At 34.6% G+C, this 19,629-nt stretch overlaps 1 protein-coding gene across 3 annotated transcripts in view; it reads left to right on the plus strand.

Moving 5' to 3' along the window:
* Pax (Paxillin) overlaps positions 1 to 19,629 on the plus strand; it is an 89,380-nt gene that overhangs the window by 48,015 nt on the left and 21,736 nt on the right. For all 3 annotated transcript variants that reach the window (XM_074175169.1, XM_074175168.1, XM_074175170.1), the window contains exons 3-5: positions 11,317 to 11,497; positions 15,040 to 15,187; positions 16,269 to 16,449. In XM_074175169.1, the coding sequence (XP_074031270.1) occupies positions 11,317 to 11,497; positions 15,040 to 15,187; positions 16,269 to 16,449 (510 nt within the window). The remainder of the gene's footprint in view (positions 1 to 11,316; positions 11,498 to 15,039; positions 15,188 to 16,268; positions 16,450 to 19,629) is intronic.

Genomic DNA, 19,629 nt, shown 5'->3' on the forward strand with positions numbered 1-19,629 from the left:
TAGTAGCCTCTACTAATCCACCACGTATTTCGATACATGTGTCGTAGCGCTTACGAATGTTTCTGATTACTTTCCTTAGTTCTTGAGGGCTAATATCTGCACATACCTGTCGAATTCTTGCACAAAGTTCATTTCTATCTCTTGAGCGGTTTTTGTAAACCTTTTGTGTGAGAAGTCCCCAGAGAAAAAAGTCCAAAACTGTGAGGTCTGGAGATCTGGGTGGCCACTCTATAATCGGACTACCACGGCCTATCCATCGGTTTGGAAAATGTTCGTTAAGCCATTGCCTCACAGCTCTGGCATAATGAACTGAACACCCATCTAACTGGACAATTAAATTTGATCGTTCATTGGCAGCTCGTGAGTAGCATCCCAAAACTCTGTGTTTAAAAATTCATCAATTAATGTTTTCCTCAAAAAAGAAAGGACCAATAATTCGTTCGTTCAATATCCCACACCAGACGTTGATTTTTTGGGAATACTGGCTTTCACAGTTTATTACCCAGTAAGGATTATCCGCTTCCTAATAGCGACAATTCTGTGATGACAATCTCCATTTGTAGTGAAAGTGGCTTCGTCAGTATATAAAATATTTTTTAGGAAATTTCTATTGTTTAAATATTCCCCTTGGGCCCATAAACAATATTCCAGGCGTCTTGCTTCGTCGCCTTCTTGAAGTATGTGTAAAAATTTTGAAAGGTTTAATATTCTTCGCCTTGAGACATCTCCGAATAGTTTCTCGTGGAATATTCAAATCTAAAGTGGCATTCCTTATACTGGCATTAGGATTATTTCCGAAATAATCTAAAATGATTTGATCATTCCTGTTTCGTCTTTGTACAGGATTACTTTTTAACATCATTTTTGATACTGCACCAGTTTTATTGAATATTTTATTTATTTTATTTACCGTACCGCAGCTAATACGAGGACGATCTGGATGTCCCTCATTAAATACTCTACAAACCTTCTAGCACTCCTAACGTCAACTCCCGAAAGGCGTACAATTTCAATTTTCTCTCTTACGCTCAATCTTGCAGCCATGACACAAAATAATTCGAAGAACTGTAAGGTGAATATTGTTGACAATAGTACACTTAAATCTTTCACAAGTGTCAAAGTGTAAAGTCTTAGTTTTAATTAATTTAAAAAGCCTGGTTAATTTGCGTGAAAACTTGCGTGAACGGTCCTTCAGACTGGGAAAAAATTATTCGACGTTTTCAAACCATTCCTTGGCATGCAACCACAAGTTTCCAAATCTAAATGATACGGAAATTCTGCACTATGCAGGAATGGTTGCTAACTCAATTATTTAGAATGGAAATTCACAAGCATAAACATTGCGGGTGCGACCTGTTAAATGATCTAATCGATTTAATTTACTCTCCGGTTTTTAAATTGGCACATCCGCATTGTGAACTGTAAATTCAGGTACTCAATCAAGTCAAGTACCTCTATTTCTATTAGTACCTACAGGGATGGTATATATTGGAGAATGTAATGAATCATTGTTAGTTTATTGTATAAGTTTGAAAATGTCCATATACGACGAAACTGCAGTAACGTTAGTTACAAATAAAAGTGGTAAAAAACCACGTAGTAACGGCTACATCCATCAAATTATTCAAATAAATATGGGTTCTTACAACCTACTACACCATTTATTGTCTTCTTTTTACGGTCGGGAAGTAGGTATTTAAAGGTAAAAGCTTGATTTAATTTTTTTTCTAGAAATATATTTTTTTTATCGAAGTCAACCCTGAATATAGCATCTATTTCATGGTGGGCCTACCAACTGCCTATCATAAACGAATGCGTATACAAAATTTCGTGTCCCTGCTATTTACCGCTGAGGAGATCTCTTGTACGGAGCCGATCCTGGCAGCAGTCATCGGTTCTGGACCAGCATGCAAAATTTCAGATCAATCAGATACCAGGAAGTGGGTCAAATTAAACTTGCAAGATTTGTTAACATACATACAAGTCAAGTTAAATAAAAGCTTTTAAAAAGCATGATGTTTTAGACGAAATCAGCTATTTAATCTATTTTCAAGGAGCTCGTTAGATTTAAGGAAAAGAGTGCTAGGCCCTATATACATGACACTTGACTTATGGATGCTTTCGAAAGTTTGGAAATGGAAGTATCTCAGGAAGACATACATAGTGACAGATGTTCCATTTTAACATTCTCCTTTCCGGCTAGTCTCTTCAAAATTCATCAACTACTAGCGGACCGCCCCGGATTCGCACGTGTAGCATCGTCGCATCTCAACCATTTCACAAAAAATAATTCAGAATTATACACATTAACCTTCCTCCTGACTCGCTCCGTCCACTGGAAAAAAACTGTATGGTAGTTTTTGAGTTTATCGCGCTAATAAATGAAAGTAGAGGTTCACTGTTTTATAGACAAATAGCCTGATTTATTTAGGAATTAGTTCCATTCCTGATGACGCCAAGGTGAAATGCGCGTCCAGAAATATGACAATTTGTTGGAGATAATTTCGTAATAACTGTGAAAAATACAAATGTAACAGGGTGACATTTGTTATTTCAACAGGCAAAAGCCTAATTGGAAATGAACAGATTCTAATGAAAACAATGGAGATGTTAATATTACTTGTTTCGATTCGGAATAGTGTGTAGATAATTTTTGAAAATTTTCAATTGTCGCTTCCAAAAATTGCAAAAGTTATAAAATCTCAACTGAAAAAAAGGGGGTTTGGTTATTTGCAAATATCTCAAAAACTATCCGACATTATTCAGATTTAAAAAAAAATCAAAAAGAGGAGGAAATTTACCAAAAAAAAGTCCTACCTCCCAGAACTGTAGGACCATTATTATATTATTATAATATTCCCCAAAATGGGTACTCTAGCTTGCGCAAGACACGCCAACTTAGGGCCTTCAATGAAAAAATATCATTTCAACTCATTGAATATCACAATTGAGAATTGTAAAAATTCAAGCACCTACTGGATAAATCATGAAGAAGCAGTCAAAAAAATGTTATCGTGATTTTTCAGTTAGTTGATTAACAATTTTTTTCTACTTAAACAGGAACAAATCTCACATTTTTTTGGGGGCTATTGTTGAAAGGTCACAGAATAGACTCCCTTTAGAAAAATAAAAAAATGTTATGAACATGTTACTAAGGTTAAACATTAAAAAGCTTCATTAATCATTGAAAATATATTTTTTAAAACATTACTATCGATACGTTTTTTTATGATCAGAAGCGACATAAAAATTATTTGAAAAAATGTTTCATCTGTTAGTGTTAAAAAAACTGTCATTAACAAATGCGTTGTTTATAAGATGATTCATATTATTTTTGGAAACACATTCTCTGATGCCAATTATCATTTAAAAAAGTCGTTTCCTAAAAAAATGCTATCGTTTGAAAACGGATTTTTTATTCAACAATTTTTTTACCACTTGTAAATAATAAAAAGAACCATTTTTTCAATTATGATTTATTTTGATCTTTGATGACTATCAAAAATCTTTTTATTTAAGTTTTCATTATTTATTCAATAAATAATCTGTTTTTTATCTTTCTACACAATTTAACAAAAACAACAATGCATCATTTCTTGAGGAAAAAAATTAAAAATTTTATATATCATATAAATAAAGTTCTGTTCTTCTTCATCATTGACACATGGTTTTTCATGTTTAAACTTATTATAACTTGTAAACTGATTGAGATAACAAATTTGTTCCAAAATTCAAACTCTTAACAAATTATTTATAGCATTTGTTTATAAAAAAAATCAGGGTTTTTTCAACTTTTATGTTTAAATATCTTATAAACGATATCGATTAAGACTATACTACTCATAACTTTTTATTTGACGTATATTTTATCAATAATTTCAGCTTATCAATTTTACGTTAAATTTATTATTTTATGAATTATAAAAAATATGTCAACAAGAAGATTTTTCCTCTTTTTATTTTTTTGTCAAATTTGAAAAATGTCAAATAGTTTTTGAGATATTTGCAAAAAACCAAACCTCATTTTTTTAATTGATTATTTATAATTTCTGCAATATTTGCAAGCGTCACTTGATTTTTGTCAAAAATCATCTACACGCTATTTCGTATCGAATGACACTTCGATATTACTTCGTAGGCAGAGAAAATAGTTTAACTCGAAAGGCACTTTTGAACTTGACTATAACACAGTAGAAAGCTTAATCTCTACAGTGAATCACTGGCATTGGACTTGAACCGTGCCAATTCTTCTGTAGGTTTTTATAGGAGTAGAATTTATCTGTGTCATAAATAAATTCAATACCCGCTATTATGATTTTTAGTTCAGAATATTCAAAAATAGAGACGGAAGGCTATTTTAGAATTCAATAACCGGTTTGTTCGTTTAATTGGGTCTGGCACTATGTAATTTCTGGTAACAGAGTTTGACACTGATAAATTCTGGAAGCAACTGTTTTTCGAACAGTCACTCATTACGAGGAATAAAACAATTGAAATAAAATCAATACGTTCTTAATTCAAAAACTAAATTATATTTGGTATTTATAGTGTAAACTACTATATTCGGGTAAGGTCAAGCCTTTTCAGAAGCAACGTTAAAATTACTGACTGTTCGACCTTCACCGATCACGCTTTAATATCTTGCTCTGTAGGCACCATCAAAATTAAACATGAGCCCTCAGTTCATTTTTATCGTGATTCCAGAAGTTTCGATCCACATTTATTCGAAAATCACTCGCTCCACACAGATTTTCAGAGATATTCCGTACTGATAATATTGAGGAGAAAGTGAATTTGTTCATTGAGATTATATTGAATTTGTTTGATATCCATGCTCCGATGCGAAACCCTAGAGTCACTAAAAAAAGGGCACTTTGGCTCACGAATACTATGAAAATGATGATGAGGACACGCGATAATGCATATAATGGATTTAAAAAATGTCGAGAGCAGCGCCATTGGGAATATTATAAAGCCTTGCGTAACGAGGTAAACTATGCAATCAAACGCGAAAAAAAAAGCATATATCCAATTCCAACTCACCTACGTTAGCAGTAACATATGGAAGGAACTGAAAATTCTGAACATTATTACTAGTAGTAAGAGGTCTATCATTCCGGACAGTTGGTGATCTCAATGTACTGAACAATAACTTTATCTCTGGTATTGGTTCGAATATCCCTGAAATATTTCTCCAATCATACTTTGGAGAATATTATTCAGCTCTCGTTCTCTCCTATTGACGAATTGAAGGTTCAAGAAAAGTTACTTTCTATCAATCCACGGCCTCTGGCCCAGACATAATTTCCTTAACGATCATCCTGTATTGCTGTCCCGTTGCCGAAAAAACATGATGTTACAAGCATGAATGATCTAAGGCCTATAATCATACTCTGCACCCTGTCAAAAGCTCTTGAAAACATAATTGACGAACAGATTCGTAAGCAGGTCCTGATGTACAATGTTCTTCCACACCACCAGTCAGGTTTCCGTCCAAATCATAGCTGCGCCACTGCTCTCCTCAAAGTGACGGATGACATATTCTCATATATAGATGCGAACAAGCTTTGTGTTCTCGTACTTCTTGATTACTCAAAAGCTTTCGACAGGATTAATCATGAATTGTTGTTAGCTATTCTACACTATACAGGGTGTAACTGAATAAGTGTAAAACATTTAAGGAGGTGATTCTTCATCGAAAAAAAGATAGGATCTTTCATATAAAGAAACTTCATTGGAGCATCCCTTGTTAAGATACAGCCCCTTAAAGGGGGTACATAAAATTTGTATAACAATTTTTTTCACAAGCACTGAAAAAGTTACAATATTGAAATTAACCTGATGTTTTTTATTACCAAAAAGACACTTAGCCAGTAATTTATTTGGTTTACTCCATGGTTGTAAGGGGTGGAAAACGCAACCCCTGAAATTTATTTCCAATGTAACTTTTTGTTTTATTATTTGTTTACCATTTAAAAATGTATTTCCGATAGCCTGTTTCATTCTGAACAAAAAATGTACCCTGGGTTTTTTGCCCAAAATAAAGCAGTTAGCAGCAAAAAATTATTTTACGAACAACTACAGAGATACATCGTCATAAATGCGAACCTGCATTAAATGATTAAAGGGTAATAAACAAAACTAATTTATTAATAACAAAACTAGTTTACAAAACACACAACATGTAGAAATCATAGTAAATGTTCAATATGTCTACCTTCAGACATAACGCATGCGTCTAGACGTCGGCGCATTGCGGCACGTATTCGCTCAAATATTCCTGGAGTCTCTCTGATTACCCTGCACGCATCGATGATGCAGTTTCTTAAGTCCTCTACATCGCGAACAGGAGTACGGTAAACCAAATGCTGTAAATGGCCCCAAATAGAGAAATCGATAGGATTGACATCCAGGAATCGAGCGGGCCAGTTCTGTGGTCCTCCTCGCATGTTTCAGTTAAATGCTGACTTGCTACTTAACTAAAATGGGCGGGAGCCCCATCATGCATAAAAAATATATGCCATCTGACGCCCAAAAGAACTTCCTCCAGCAGTACTGGATCCACTTCTCTTGAAAATTGAACGTATGCCTGACCATTTAATCGAGAAGGTAGAAAATGAGGCTCAATTAAATCATCCCCAATAACTCCGAGCCACACGTTGAGAGAAAACTGTTCTTGATGGTTAGTTTCGACAGTAGCGTGAGGGTATTCATCAGCCCATATGTGGTAATTATGATAATAAGAATCTTGTCACGAGAAAAACTACATTCATCTGTGAATTATATCGTCTTCAGAAAGTCACAATGCCTTCTATTCATTATCAGCATCCAATTGCAAAATTCAAGACGGTTCGGAAAGTCTCGTGGTATAACTTTCGTGGTGCCTGTACTCGTTGCAGATGGTAAGGGTATAAGAGTTGTTCCTTTAAAATTCGAAATACCGTCATATGATCAACATTCAGCTGGAAAGCAATCTTTCTAGTACTGGTAGTAGGTTGTTCTTCAATCAAATTAAGTACTGCTTCCTCAAGCTGTGGTGTTCGTACTTTTCGATGGCGACCACAATCCTGCGTTCTTTTGTCGAATGAACCATATTCTCGTAATCGTTGATGAAGTCGAGCAAATATTCTATGTGAAGGATGCTGCCGTTGAGGATACATTTCAGCATATCTTCTAGAAGCTTCTAACCCATTCCCCTGCGGCAGACCGTAAACGTAATGCATATCAGCCATTTCCTTATTTGTGTATGCCATTTTAATAACAAGTGAATTATTAAAGTAACAAATTAAGAATAGAACAACAACACACAATTAGTATTAATTCAATTTCTGAAATTCACAAACTGACAGCGTCATACCAATTTAATTGTCACTATCGCTAATAGCGACCTACTAGATAGATTAGTTTCGTATTTTCGCATTTATGAAGATGTATCTCTGTAGTTGTTCCTAAAATGATTTTTTGCTGCGAACTGGTTTATTTTGGACAAAAAACCCAAGAGACATTTTTTGTTTAGAATGAAACAGGCTATCGGAAATAAATTTTAGGGGTTGCGTTTTCTACCCCTTACAACCATGGGGTAAACCACTCACTTCACTTCACCCAAAAGTTCTTGGCCTTTGCTTCCCTATAGGCGCATTTAGCCAAAATAAATTTCTGGCTAAGTGTCTTTTTGGTAGTACAAAACGTCAGGTTTATTTCAATATTGTAACTTTTTTAGTGCATGTGAAAAAAATTTTTATACAAATTTTATGTACCCCCTTTAAGGGGCTGTATCTTAATAAGGGATGCTCACTGGCTGCCTGCAGCAGAGCTTGCACAGTAAGCGCTTCTCGCCAGAGGCGAGAGGGTCAATTGACACATTCCTACTTCGAGGTTTAAACCAGACGTGCGCAATCGTAACATGTCCATTAACGCAATCTCCTTTACTTACAGGTCCAGAGGGGTCAGACCAGTAATTAATTCCATTGCCGCGGTTGGTGTCGTTCTCATGGCTCCTGTGATGTTTAAACAAGTCAATCGCTGTATTTGATATAATTTTTGGATGGCCATTGCTAGTAAAACTTTCGGTCCCCATGCAATGGCTCCGTACGTTAACATAGGTCCGATAAACTTCTTTTCCTGGTGAGAAGGATCATCTCAGTCTTTTTGGGATTGATCGGCAGTGAGTCTTTCTTACATCATTTTCTAGTAATTTGAGTCTATCCACTGCTCTATTGCATAATGTGTTCACAAATTTGCCGGTCTGCAAGATAACTATGTCATCTGCATATGCAATTGTGTAGAACCCATTATTGTTGAGGTGATTAATTTGGATATCCAGAAATATGTTCCAGATAAGGGGTGATAAGACCCCTTCCTGTGTACATCCCCTCATGACCAGTCCTCTCACTGTTATGTCTTCTAGATTGATACTTATTGCTCTACTAGAGAGCATCTTAAGTAGCCATTCTCCTACTACCAGAGGTACATTCCTGGAGTGTAGTTGCTGGGTAATTATTCGAAAGGTTGTTTTATCAAACACTCCCTCGATATCTATGAATATACCCAGGGAGGATTCACTGTGTATATAATATTTTTTTTGGAATCTACAACAATTACTCGACAACTTTTCTTGATATTTCCTTATACCTACCTGATACCGTTATCGAAATATGGTACTGAAATTTGTTTGGAGTTAGGTGGTACTAGGAGGCTTTTCACACTTCAGCGTAATCTCCGTTACTTCAATACAGGGTGGTGAAAAAAACCAGTTTTTTCGTTTGCACGAAAAAGTGACTGAGTTAATTATTTCAAATGGAACACCTTGTGTATTTTTACAAATTCAGAAAGCTGTTGAAATTTACTTTCTATGTATATCATTCTATACCTAACTAGTCAAGTTCCTTCAGAGTGGTATTCCCAGTAACATTGTGACATTCTCCTAATAATATTGCCATTTTCGTCACTTCAGAAGTTTCAAATACCTCCAAAACGATGGAACAAAACTGGACAAACGAAATTCTTATGAATTTGTTTGGGCAGTGTGATAAAATTATCAGCAAAACATCTAGAAAGTTCAACGAAAGGTATCCGAATCTACCGCTAATGAATATCAAAAAATGTATGCGAGTTTAGAACAGTTTCAATATGTTTTTGTGAATTAAAAAAAACAAGAAAAAAACTTGAATGTGGAAATATTGATATAAATAGTCATAAAAAAGTAAAATAATCAAGTGGAATATTTCAAGTGCTGGCCGTTCACTTTCAAGCACTTCATAATGCGGGTGTTGACTCCTTTCGTCATGGCACATCTGATTTCATTGGTATCCAAATCTTCAAATGTTTGGGTAATCCTTTCTAACAAGTCATCTCTCGAACGCACTGGTGTAAACTTTTTCTCTAAACATTTTCCACAGATGAAAATCTAATGGATTAAGATGGGGTGATCTCGCTGGCCAATTCCATGGTCCCAAGCGCTCTATCCACCGATCGTCAGAACTTATCCAGTTCTACGCTAACTTCTCTTGCACAATGTGCAGAAGCTACGCTTGGTACCAACATTTTAGAAATTCTTCGAGTGGCAGAGTATCGACGAAGCTTTCTACAGTAATCTCCAATATATTTAGGTACCTTCTGGATGTTATTGATTCCTCGTATATCGCGTACCTTAATTTGTTGTTCATTAACATGCAGAAAACATTAAAACTAAATTTTTCTTGAACTCCGGCTTCTTTTGTGTTCACTGGCCCAATAATGACAATTTTTTTATATAGAAATTTCCTCCTATCGAATATTTCGATTCATCAGTCCAAATAATTAAAAAAAAAGATTCTTCTTGAATGTGTATCAACAACATTTCACAAAATTCAACTCTCTGTTGGAGGTCTTGAGGCTTCATTGCTTGAATTTTGGTGAATTTAAAATTATGCATTTTATGTTTTCGCAAGATTCTTTGAAACGATGAATATTTTGTACCCAAATCTTCTTCAGCACTTCTTATCGATGACTCAGGAAATGCGTGAAAATATTCTAAGAAATTAATCTCTTTCACTTCAGAAGTTACGGGTCGAGGTAAGTTTCGTAATCTTTTTAGATAAGAGTTGATCCAAATGCATTGAAATTATTCTGAATTCGTATAAATTTCTTGAGGTTCATTTGCGTAGATTCGGATACCTTTCGTTGAACTTTCTACATGTTTCACTGATAATTATATCACACTGTTTGATTCCATCGATTTGAAGGTATTTGAAACTTCTGAAGTGACGAAAATGTCAAAATCATTAGAAGAATGTCACAACGTTACTGTCAAATAGTAATCATGGCATGCTTACAAAATACCGAATGGAAATACCATTCTGAAAGGAGACAAGTCACTTTTTCGAGCAAACTAAAAAACTGTTTTTTTCGCCACCCTGTATCGAAGTAACGGAGATTACGCTGAAGTGTGGGAAGCCTCCAAATATCACTTAATTCCAAACCAAATTTCGGTACCCTAGTGTTCCTTAACTCAAAGATAATATCAGCATTTTTAGAGGTCATGATTTCCGAAGAAAAAAATTGAAATTAATTCATATTTCGAAAACGGTAACAGATAGGGATAGCAAAATATCAAGAGCAGTTGTCGGGTAATTGTTGCAGAATCCAAAAATAATATTATATACAGGGTGTTCTATTTGAAAAATCAAAGTTGCTACTACTTTCTTATATTGTCGAAAATATTTTAGTTGGGTAGAGAATGTCCGAATATGAATTTTCAAAGTGATCCGGTGTCTTGTTCACCAGAAACGTCTAATGTGCCATCCACAGTGAATCAGTCTGTGTAACAACCAAGTAACAACGAAGTGGGTTGATATTTGGATGAGTCATCAATATTTCGTATACCAAGTCACTGTGTCGTAACCTAAGTAACATGTTTTGTATTTTAAGGTTTATTGGATATCTTTTTTCAATCAGAAGATTTAAAGTTAATCATCGAGAGCACTAGAAACAGTTGAGAAATAACGAGACGAATTGAAATGTTACTAATGAGATTCATTCAAATTTTCACAATGAATGGTTTACTAAACCGCGTTTCATTATAAATTGTAGTTATCTGAGAAGAGGGGTCTTTCCGTAATGAATAAATTGAAAAAATCTACGTTATCCAACAGTACTCTGAAAGTACCTGTGTTGAAACTTGTATTGATTCATTTATTTTTAGATATACCTTAGATATATCTGACTCACGATTGCCGTAAACGTATTGCACGTACTACTTTTCGTCATATCCGCTGTTGAGTAAATGATAAATGTCGATTCAGAAAATCCTGACCCACATGTATCTTTATCTTCCAGGGAAGTTACGGCAAGAATCAACCACCGACTTCCGACATGCGAAGCCCAGGGTACGGCATCCGCGGAAGTCACAGTTCGGAACCGTCCACGATGGAAAAACAACGGGCGTTCAACAATAATTTGGATGAACTCGATTCTCTCCTCTTGGATCTGAGTAGCAAGTATGGGACGTCGACTCCAGGTGAGAAGATAATTCCGTTTTTTAATTAGCTGGATAAGAGATTTCTCAAATAGTTTTAGTCACTTTAGACTGTTTGTTTGCGTTTTTTAACGCTGCACGTGTGGAGAAGCGAGCAGTGAAGTGAAAATCTTATGTTTGGTTAGAAATTTCAGTGAGAATCAGTTGGCCTTGTTTTCTTGTTGTAAAAGTGCGTGCAGTCGTGAAAAGCTTTATTGTCGGATATTTCTGGAAAACAGAAAAAAAATTATATTTGCCGTAATAACAGATCAGCAAAATTTTTTTTAATGAAAAGTACAAAAAAATTATAGGGCGTGAACTTTCATAAAATAATGACTGAATAGCAGGCGAATAGTAATTGTAATATTTGATTGGAGCTCTTTAAATAACATATCAGGTTGTTTCAAAAGTTTTTTCAGTTTTTATGAGCCTAATTTGAACTGTAAATACTCAACCATAAATAAATACTTTAACTGTGAATACTTCTCCAATTTAATCGAATGAGAATGAATTATAATGACCGAATGCGTTTTTTTTTAATCAAACTGTTTTTTGTCCAGTCATTTTAGGTCGATTTAGGCCTGTATTTCGGAAAGTTGACATACCCACCTGTAAATTTTTATAAACTTTGTATTTTGGCATCATAAAAGTATTCTTAAAATTCACATTCGACGGCCGCAACTTCAAAAATTGGGGGTCAAAAGTAAAAAAAAAATACTTTTTGCACGTTTTTTGCCAATATCTCGCTTCAAATGGGTTTTATGCTGATTGCATTTATCATCAATATTGTAGAGAATTGAATTCTCTACAACTTTTGTTTCAAACATTTTTTCATACGTTGAATCGTTTTTGAGATAGAGGGCAGCGCGAGCGCAGAATTAATATTATTTATTAAGTAATAATTTATAAACCTTGAATGAACTGATTTCGATCGGGACAACCAGTTGATTTCAAATAATATTTAATCTGCCTTCTATCTCAAAAACGATTCAACGTATGAAAAAAATGTTGAAACAAATGTTGTAGAGAATTCAATTCTCTACAATATTGATAAGAAATAAATAATCAAATAACTTGAAGAATAGTAATATACTTTGAAAAAGATGGAAATTCAAGATGGCCGCAGCTATAAAATGGCGTATTACATTTCACCTTGTAATACCGACGCACTAGGTGAACTTCATATCTTATAGACAGGAAACAGTATGTAGTTTATAAGGGATGGAAATCAGAGGATTTCTTCACAAGATCTGGTGTACCCCAAAGGTCCAATCTAGGACCCCTATTCTTTTTATTACTAATAGATGATCTGCCAGAGGTAGTTCAGGACTCGCAATGTGCACTATTCGCAGATGATTTTAAATTATTCAAGGAAATCAAAAGTCAAGAAGATGTGATTTTGCTACAAAATGACGTAGATAGAGTTTACGAGTGGTCCCTGTCAAATCGCCTCATATTTAATGTTGATAAACGTTTTAGTATGTCAATTACTAGGAAAAAACTACGGAATAATTTTCAGTATAAGATGAACAATGAATATTTAGCCAAGAAGACAGAATGTAGAGATTTGTGAGTTAGCTGGAAAAAACTTACTTTTGAGCAACATATGACCAACATTATAAACAGAGCATATAGAATGCTTGGCTTCATTATTAGGAACTCATTCAAATTCACAAAAATATCAACATTACTAACACTTTGTAATGGATTTGTCGGTAGTATACTGGAATATGCTGCAATAGTATGGTCTCCTTATTATTCAGTTCATAAAAATGAAATTGAAAAGGTACAGAAAAATTTCTTAAGATTTCTACGTTACAAAAAACATACTGAATATAGTTTCAATCATAGTTATCATACTTCCTTGAATGAATTTGAATTCACAACCTTATAATTCAGAAGAAAAATTGCTTTTCTATTATTTTTTTCTAATATAATATATAATAATATAATAATAAAGTAGAGAATCCACACTTGTCAAAAATTGATCTGAACTGTAGTACATACTTCAATAATAGAAGGAAAGATATATTTGTTTTGCCTAAACCTCGAACCAACCTAGGTTTAAATTCCCCACTATACAATATTTCTCTTGCAAATTGTTTGAGGAATATTAATTTCCTTGTCAAATGTAATGTAAAAACATTTAAAAAAAATATTGTAATTGAGATGTCAACCTTAGAAATTAATACTAATTGTAACTGAGAGTCAATTTAAATGAAAAAGATCCATTTGTCATTTTCAACTGAATGTGTCTTTGAATTTGTTTTTGATTCAGGTGATTTGGAGTAATTTTAGTTTTAGTCATTGTATTATATTGAGAATGGTTATTTAATTAGTTTTTGATATTGTAATCGATTATTGGAACTGCTTGTTCTGTAGATTACTTAGTAAATGAAATAAAATGAAATGAACAGAATGAGAAAGAAAAAGGTTGAAAACCAAAAACTTGAAAATAAAATAAGCGAAAAAAATTATGTTGAACGGTTTTATTGACAAAAAAATAATAATGATGTAGATAAGGTCCTAGGTAGCAGTAATCACACCACTCTCCTCAGCAATCTACGGTATTGCTCAGATAAAAAACAATAAAATCGTTGGTCTAGTATTTACATGTTTACTCAGGTTACGTTACGCCCAACGATTTTATAATTTTTTATCTGATCATTATCGTAGATTGCTGAGGAGAGTAGTGTGATGACTGCTACCTAGGACCTTCCCAATTAATGTTTAGTTCTTAGCACTGTTTGGAACTTTTGGTGTAGTAATGAATATTACTGGAGTTCTATCCCAAAACCAAACCGGTATTTTAACACCTCGACACGTGTTTCGATCACCAAATGATCATCTTCAAGAAGAAGATTAAACTCTTGAAGATGATTCCAAGAGATCTGGGGAGTATGGTGGATGAGAAAGAACTTCGAAGTTCAATTCGTTTAATTCTTCGTCCATTCTTGTTTTGTACATTACGTTTTGTTCGGCGTTGTCGTAATACATGTCGCTATGATACATCAAGAAAATATAACAAAGGATTATGTTGTTAATGGGAAGGTATAACATCATTCACGTATTTAGTTGTGGAGCGATAAATATATGACTGTGTATGTTATTGAGTTTGATAACTTACGAAAATGTTGTTTTTGTAAAAAATGCGAATTTTCAATTTTTATAGTGAAAGGTTGGATGGGATAATTTCAGTTTTTTTGGCTTATCCAATAATAATGGTAAAGTATTAAAGTACTACATAGTTTGCGTTAAATAAGATACATAATACCGCCCCAATGAGTCATTTCAATTCCCCGCCTTTGACGGTGAACGAAATCTTTTGCTAAATGTTGAACTTTTTTTTCTGTACTTGGCAATTTCACCCTGAAGTTTAAGTTTTTTCAATAACAATTGTGTGCGGTATGTTTTCGAAGTAGATTTAACTTCCCCTCGCTGAAATTGATAACTGGTTATTATTACGTAGGTAAAATAGACTAAAGTATATATAACTATTTTGATTAATGGAAAATGCAATTTTTTATAAATAATTCTTGTTGCAGATAACATGAATGGCTCTGGCGGAAACTACAATGGATCCCTTCACGAATCAGGAGGGCGCAGTCCTGCCAACTATTCAAGACCCTCTAGCGCCCAAAGTACTCTCAATAGGCCTTCTGTCGATAGTCTTCTCGACGAACTTAATTCTGGGTGAGTTGGAATGTACTGAAAACACTTCCAAATTGGTCATTTTGAATAGCTTATCGTTTCAAACCTTCCCCTGAAAAATGTGATGTGGTATGATGATTCGATATAAAACATTTCTGCCAAAATAAACAACGGTATAAAAACATTCACTGTCAGTAATTTTCAAAAATTATCAAATATTTGTTGTTTGATTTGTGGAGATCATATTAACGATGATACGTTTCATGGGGACATGAACATGTTCTTTAGAAGAGGTTGAAAAATGGTATGTTGACCTTTTATCATTTGGAGTATATGAAAAAAGTTGAAACATTTGAAGTGAATGGAAAACAAACGTTATGTCTAGTGAAAAGGGAAGCCGTTGCAAGATTCACCACAAGAATGGCTCATTTTGAGCTCTAGCATGCCGTTACGTTGTATGAGAAAGAGTATTCCTGGATCGTTTAAATGAATGGTAATGAATAATAAAGTAGAACTCCTGTGAATGATATCTGAATTTCATTCCATAACGAATGTTTGGAATACAAACTGAGAAGAGAAAAGTATCTTCTGTATAATTCAGTGTTCATGTAAAAGTATTTGTTTCGAACGATTTTTTTTCTTTCGTGTAATTCAATGTTTATATGAAAGCAGCTGTGTCAGGAGGGCTTTCTTTCAGTTTATATCTGAAAGTTGCTCTTTGCATGATCTACACATCCATGTATAAAGTTACTCATTTTCAAATTGATTACTTTCTTCCTTACTTTCGAAGATTCCCACATTTTTTTGTATCAAGATGGAGTAGTAGAGAGCCAAAAACGTTCTTTCCCAAAAAATTATTCACTTCTAAAAATATAACCCCTTCAATTCAAATTATAAAAATATTTTCAAATTTTTGTCAAAGTCCACTTCATTATGTATGCCATTATTTTGAGTGTATTACTAGAGTATCAAAAACCTGAATAACTTCAATTTGAAAAAAACCCAACTGTAATTAAGTTGGTATAAATAGAATTCAATACCAATATATTCATATCGTTTGACGTTCATAGTTTTATTGATGATTTTGAATGTTTTTAGTAAAATGTACTTGTATCTCTTTCAGTAATGTTATATATGAGGGTCCCAAGAAGGTTGTGATTACTGTAAAGGAAACGAAAACGGAGACCGGTTATCCAGGCGAGACAGAATTAATATCTTCCCAAGTCACCGCTACACATAGCCCGGCAGCTTCAACAGCTACTAGAGAGCTCGATGACCTAATGGCAAGTCTGTCTAATATCAAGGTAAGTAATTTTTATTCCTCTACCTATTTTCTCAATTATAGTGAATTATTTACCTGATTGTAGAATAATTACAGCTGATATCGATTTGGAGCTTAAAGTATTGGAGCAGCACGGGGTTTGAAGCTCTGATTTTACTCACAATTCGAAAGAGGGATACAGTCATAGGCTTTTGATATATCGTATTGGCTAACTGATGGTATTTTAGTTATTGCACAATAATAAAGTGACGGTCATCAAAGTTTGATTCACAAATTATCAATCAAATCGAAAGACATTATTATTTGACATATTAAATAGACAAATATTTCGAAGATGCCGAAGAAATTTTCACCATCCGGATAAACTGCTTGCCAATTCCAACGGGTCTAGATACTTCTATTCAGTAGCTAAAGCTGTTAATCAGAACTTTACAAAATCCACAATTCCACCACTAATGTAATCGGATGGTTCAATTGCAACAGCAGCCATAGATAAGGCGAATCTACTAGCTGAACAATTTGCGTCCCACTCCACAGTGGATTTTCTGGGAAAGGCACCACCCACTATTCCCACATCAGAATCCACAATGCCGGAAATTATTTTTCGACAGCGTTCAGTCAGACGAATTTTGAAACAGCTCAATATCCTGATGAAGTGCCCGTCATCGTACTTGAAAAGTGTGCAAATGAACTCGCACCAGTATTTTGCAGACTTCTCAACCTGTCTTACAACGAAGGGGTTTTCCTTTTTGTTGGAAGATTGCTCGCGTTCAGCCTATTCCCAACAAGGGCAAGAAAACTCTTCCAAATATCTATAGACCAGTCGCTTTGCTTTCAGTGATATCAAAAATCATGGAGAAAGCCGTTAACCAGCATATCCTCAAATATTTGGAAGGCTTCTACATCTTGAGCGATCATCAATATGGTTTTCGGAAACAAAGATTAACAGGCGACAGGCGACCCATATTTGGAATAACGCAATCGAGAAACATGGAGAGTCAAGAGCTGTTGCGCTTGATATTTCTAAGGCTTTCGACCGTGTGTGGCACGAGGGTTTGCTGGTCAAACTTCCTGAAAGAATGTTCCCTTGCAAGTGGCTGTCGATGGATATATCTCGAATACTTTCATCAATAACGCTGGTGTTCCCCAGGGACCCATATTGTCTCCAACCCTTTTTTTTATTGTTTATCAACGACTTATTGAAAAAACCAAGAATCCAAAATATTGCTTTGCTGACGCCAACACACTTATCTCGTCATTCCATTTGGATCCCAGGACATCGGCTGCGGAAGCAATCTGGAGCTGGAGCTGGAGGTTGAATATCCTAATGAGGATCTAGAATTAATTTCGAATTGAGGTGAAAGTAACCAGATTCAATTCAATGCCACAAGAAGATTTTTTTCTCCAAGAAGATAAATGTCTGCGATAAATGTCTGCGAACCGGATATAATGATGTCAGGTCAGACAATTTCACTTTCTGCTTCGATAAGTTTGTTGGGAGTTAAAATGGACACCAATATGTCTTGGAACATTCATGTCGCTGGAATTGCGAAGGCTGCTCGGAACACTGTTCCGAACCAGAAAACTGTACACACCTCAGCAATTTCTGATGCTTTATAAAGCTAAGAGCAGACCTTCTTTGGAGTATTGTTCTCATGTATGGAGCTTCGCCGTCAAACATACCCTGAAGCTGCTGGATTCCATTCAGAAAAGAGTCATCCGCCTGATTGAAGACGAGAACATCACTTGCAATCTTGATAGTCTGGAAGGTTAGAGATTCATCTCTCTTCTACAGAGTGAGGCACCGAAATCGAAACAGATCAAATATCTTCAAAACACATGTGTTCTGAAAAAAATGCAAAAACACGTCGATTTTTAATCCAAAGATCTCGGTGACTATCCCCCCAACAATTTGAATAGGGAAAGTAGTAAGTGTGATATATCGTTAAAAAGGTAATTTCATAAAGAATTCAGCAATGAAAATTTCAGCTACCCAACTCTCGATTGTGACGCCTTCTTGCGGGAAAAAACTGTTATGTATTCCAAATTATGATACTTCATTCTCAAGCTAATTTGACATGAATTCAGTGACAATGCATTATGGAGTTTTTCTAGGGGAAAAACAAGATGGCGGCTTCACAATGGCGGACAATATTTGCAATTATGGTCCGATTTGATTCAAAATTGATAAGTGGAGGTTTTCAGGGTCGGAAATTATGAATTGTTTTTCAATGCAAAAAATCAAGATGGCGGACGAAATTTGTAATTATGGTTCGATTTAACCCGACACCGAAAACGAATTCTTCAAAACACATGTGTTGTGAATATATTGCAAAAAACACGTCAATTTTAAATCCAAGGGAGACAAATCCAATCGTTACCTCAACTGTCATACTTCTCTCCCCACCCCTTGGTTACTCATAAAATTTGATTAGGGAAAGTACTAAGTGTGACACAGCATTGAGAAGGTAATTCCATAAGAAATTCAGACATGTGAGTGTTCGCTACTTTTAACTTTTCATTTTGGTGCTCTATTGCAGGAAAAACAACTGTTTCGTTTTTCAATTAACATTTTATTTGAAAGGTAATGTGAACAATTCACGAAAAAATAACAACAATTGAAAAAATTACATAATGCACAGCATTGAAAAGGTAATTCCATAAGGAATTCAGACATGTGAGTGTTCGCTATTTAACAATTATTCACGAAAAAAGAACAACAACTGAAAAAATTACATAATCCAATCATCGCAAACTACTTTAATTCACAATAGATGCTCAAAGTGTTCGTCATGAACTGCTATAAATGAGTATAAGTTATTCTCGAAATGTCGTCCGACGTTTTTGAGCATTTCTGAAGTTATTTGATGACATTCGTACCTTTGGAATAACGCAATTGACTTACTACGCCTATGTATTGGTACAGTAAAAAACCCTTTGTTTCAGTTTCTTGACAGTAGTACATTAATGAGTGAAATAAAAAATGGTTTATTCTATTCAGGATAAGGTAGAAATAATTGAATATTATTCCAATAATTGAATGTGTAAACAAGGTAGAATTTTCAAAGTAGAATTTTCAATGAGCAACACCCAAACAAAAACGTACATCGTAAATACGTTTTGGAATTGATTTCAAAATTTCGACAAACGGGATCTGTGGCAAATAAAACACGTCAAAACAGGTCATGTATGGCAGTGAATG

This window comes from Leptinotarsa decemlineata, unplaced genomic scaffold (assembly GCF_025532065.1).
Source record: "Leptinotarsa decemlineata unplaced genomic scaffold, Ldec_3_MD MMD2_tig00000882_RagTag_RagTag, whole genome shotgun sequence".
In the NCBI taxonomy this organism is placed as follows: Eukaryota; Metazoa; Arthropoda; class Insecta; order Coleoptera; family Chrysomelidae; genus Leptinotarsa; species Leptinotarsa decemlineata.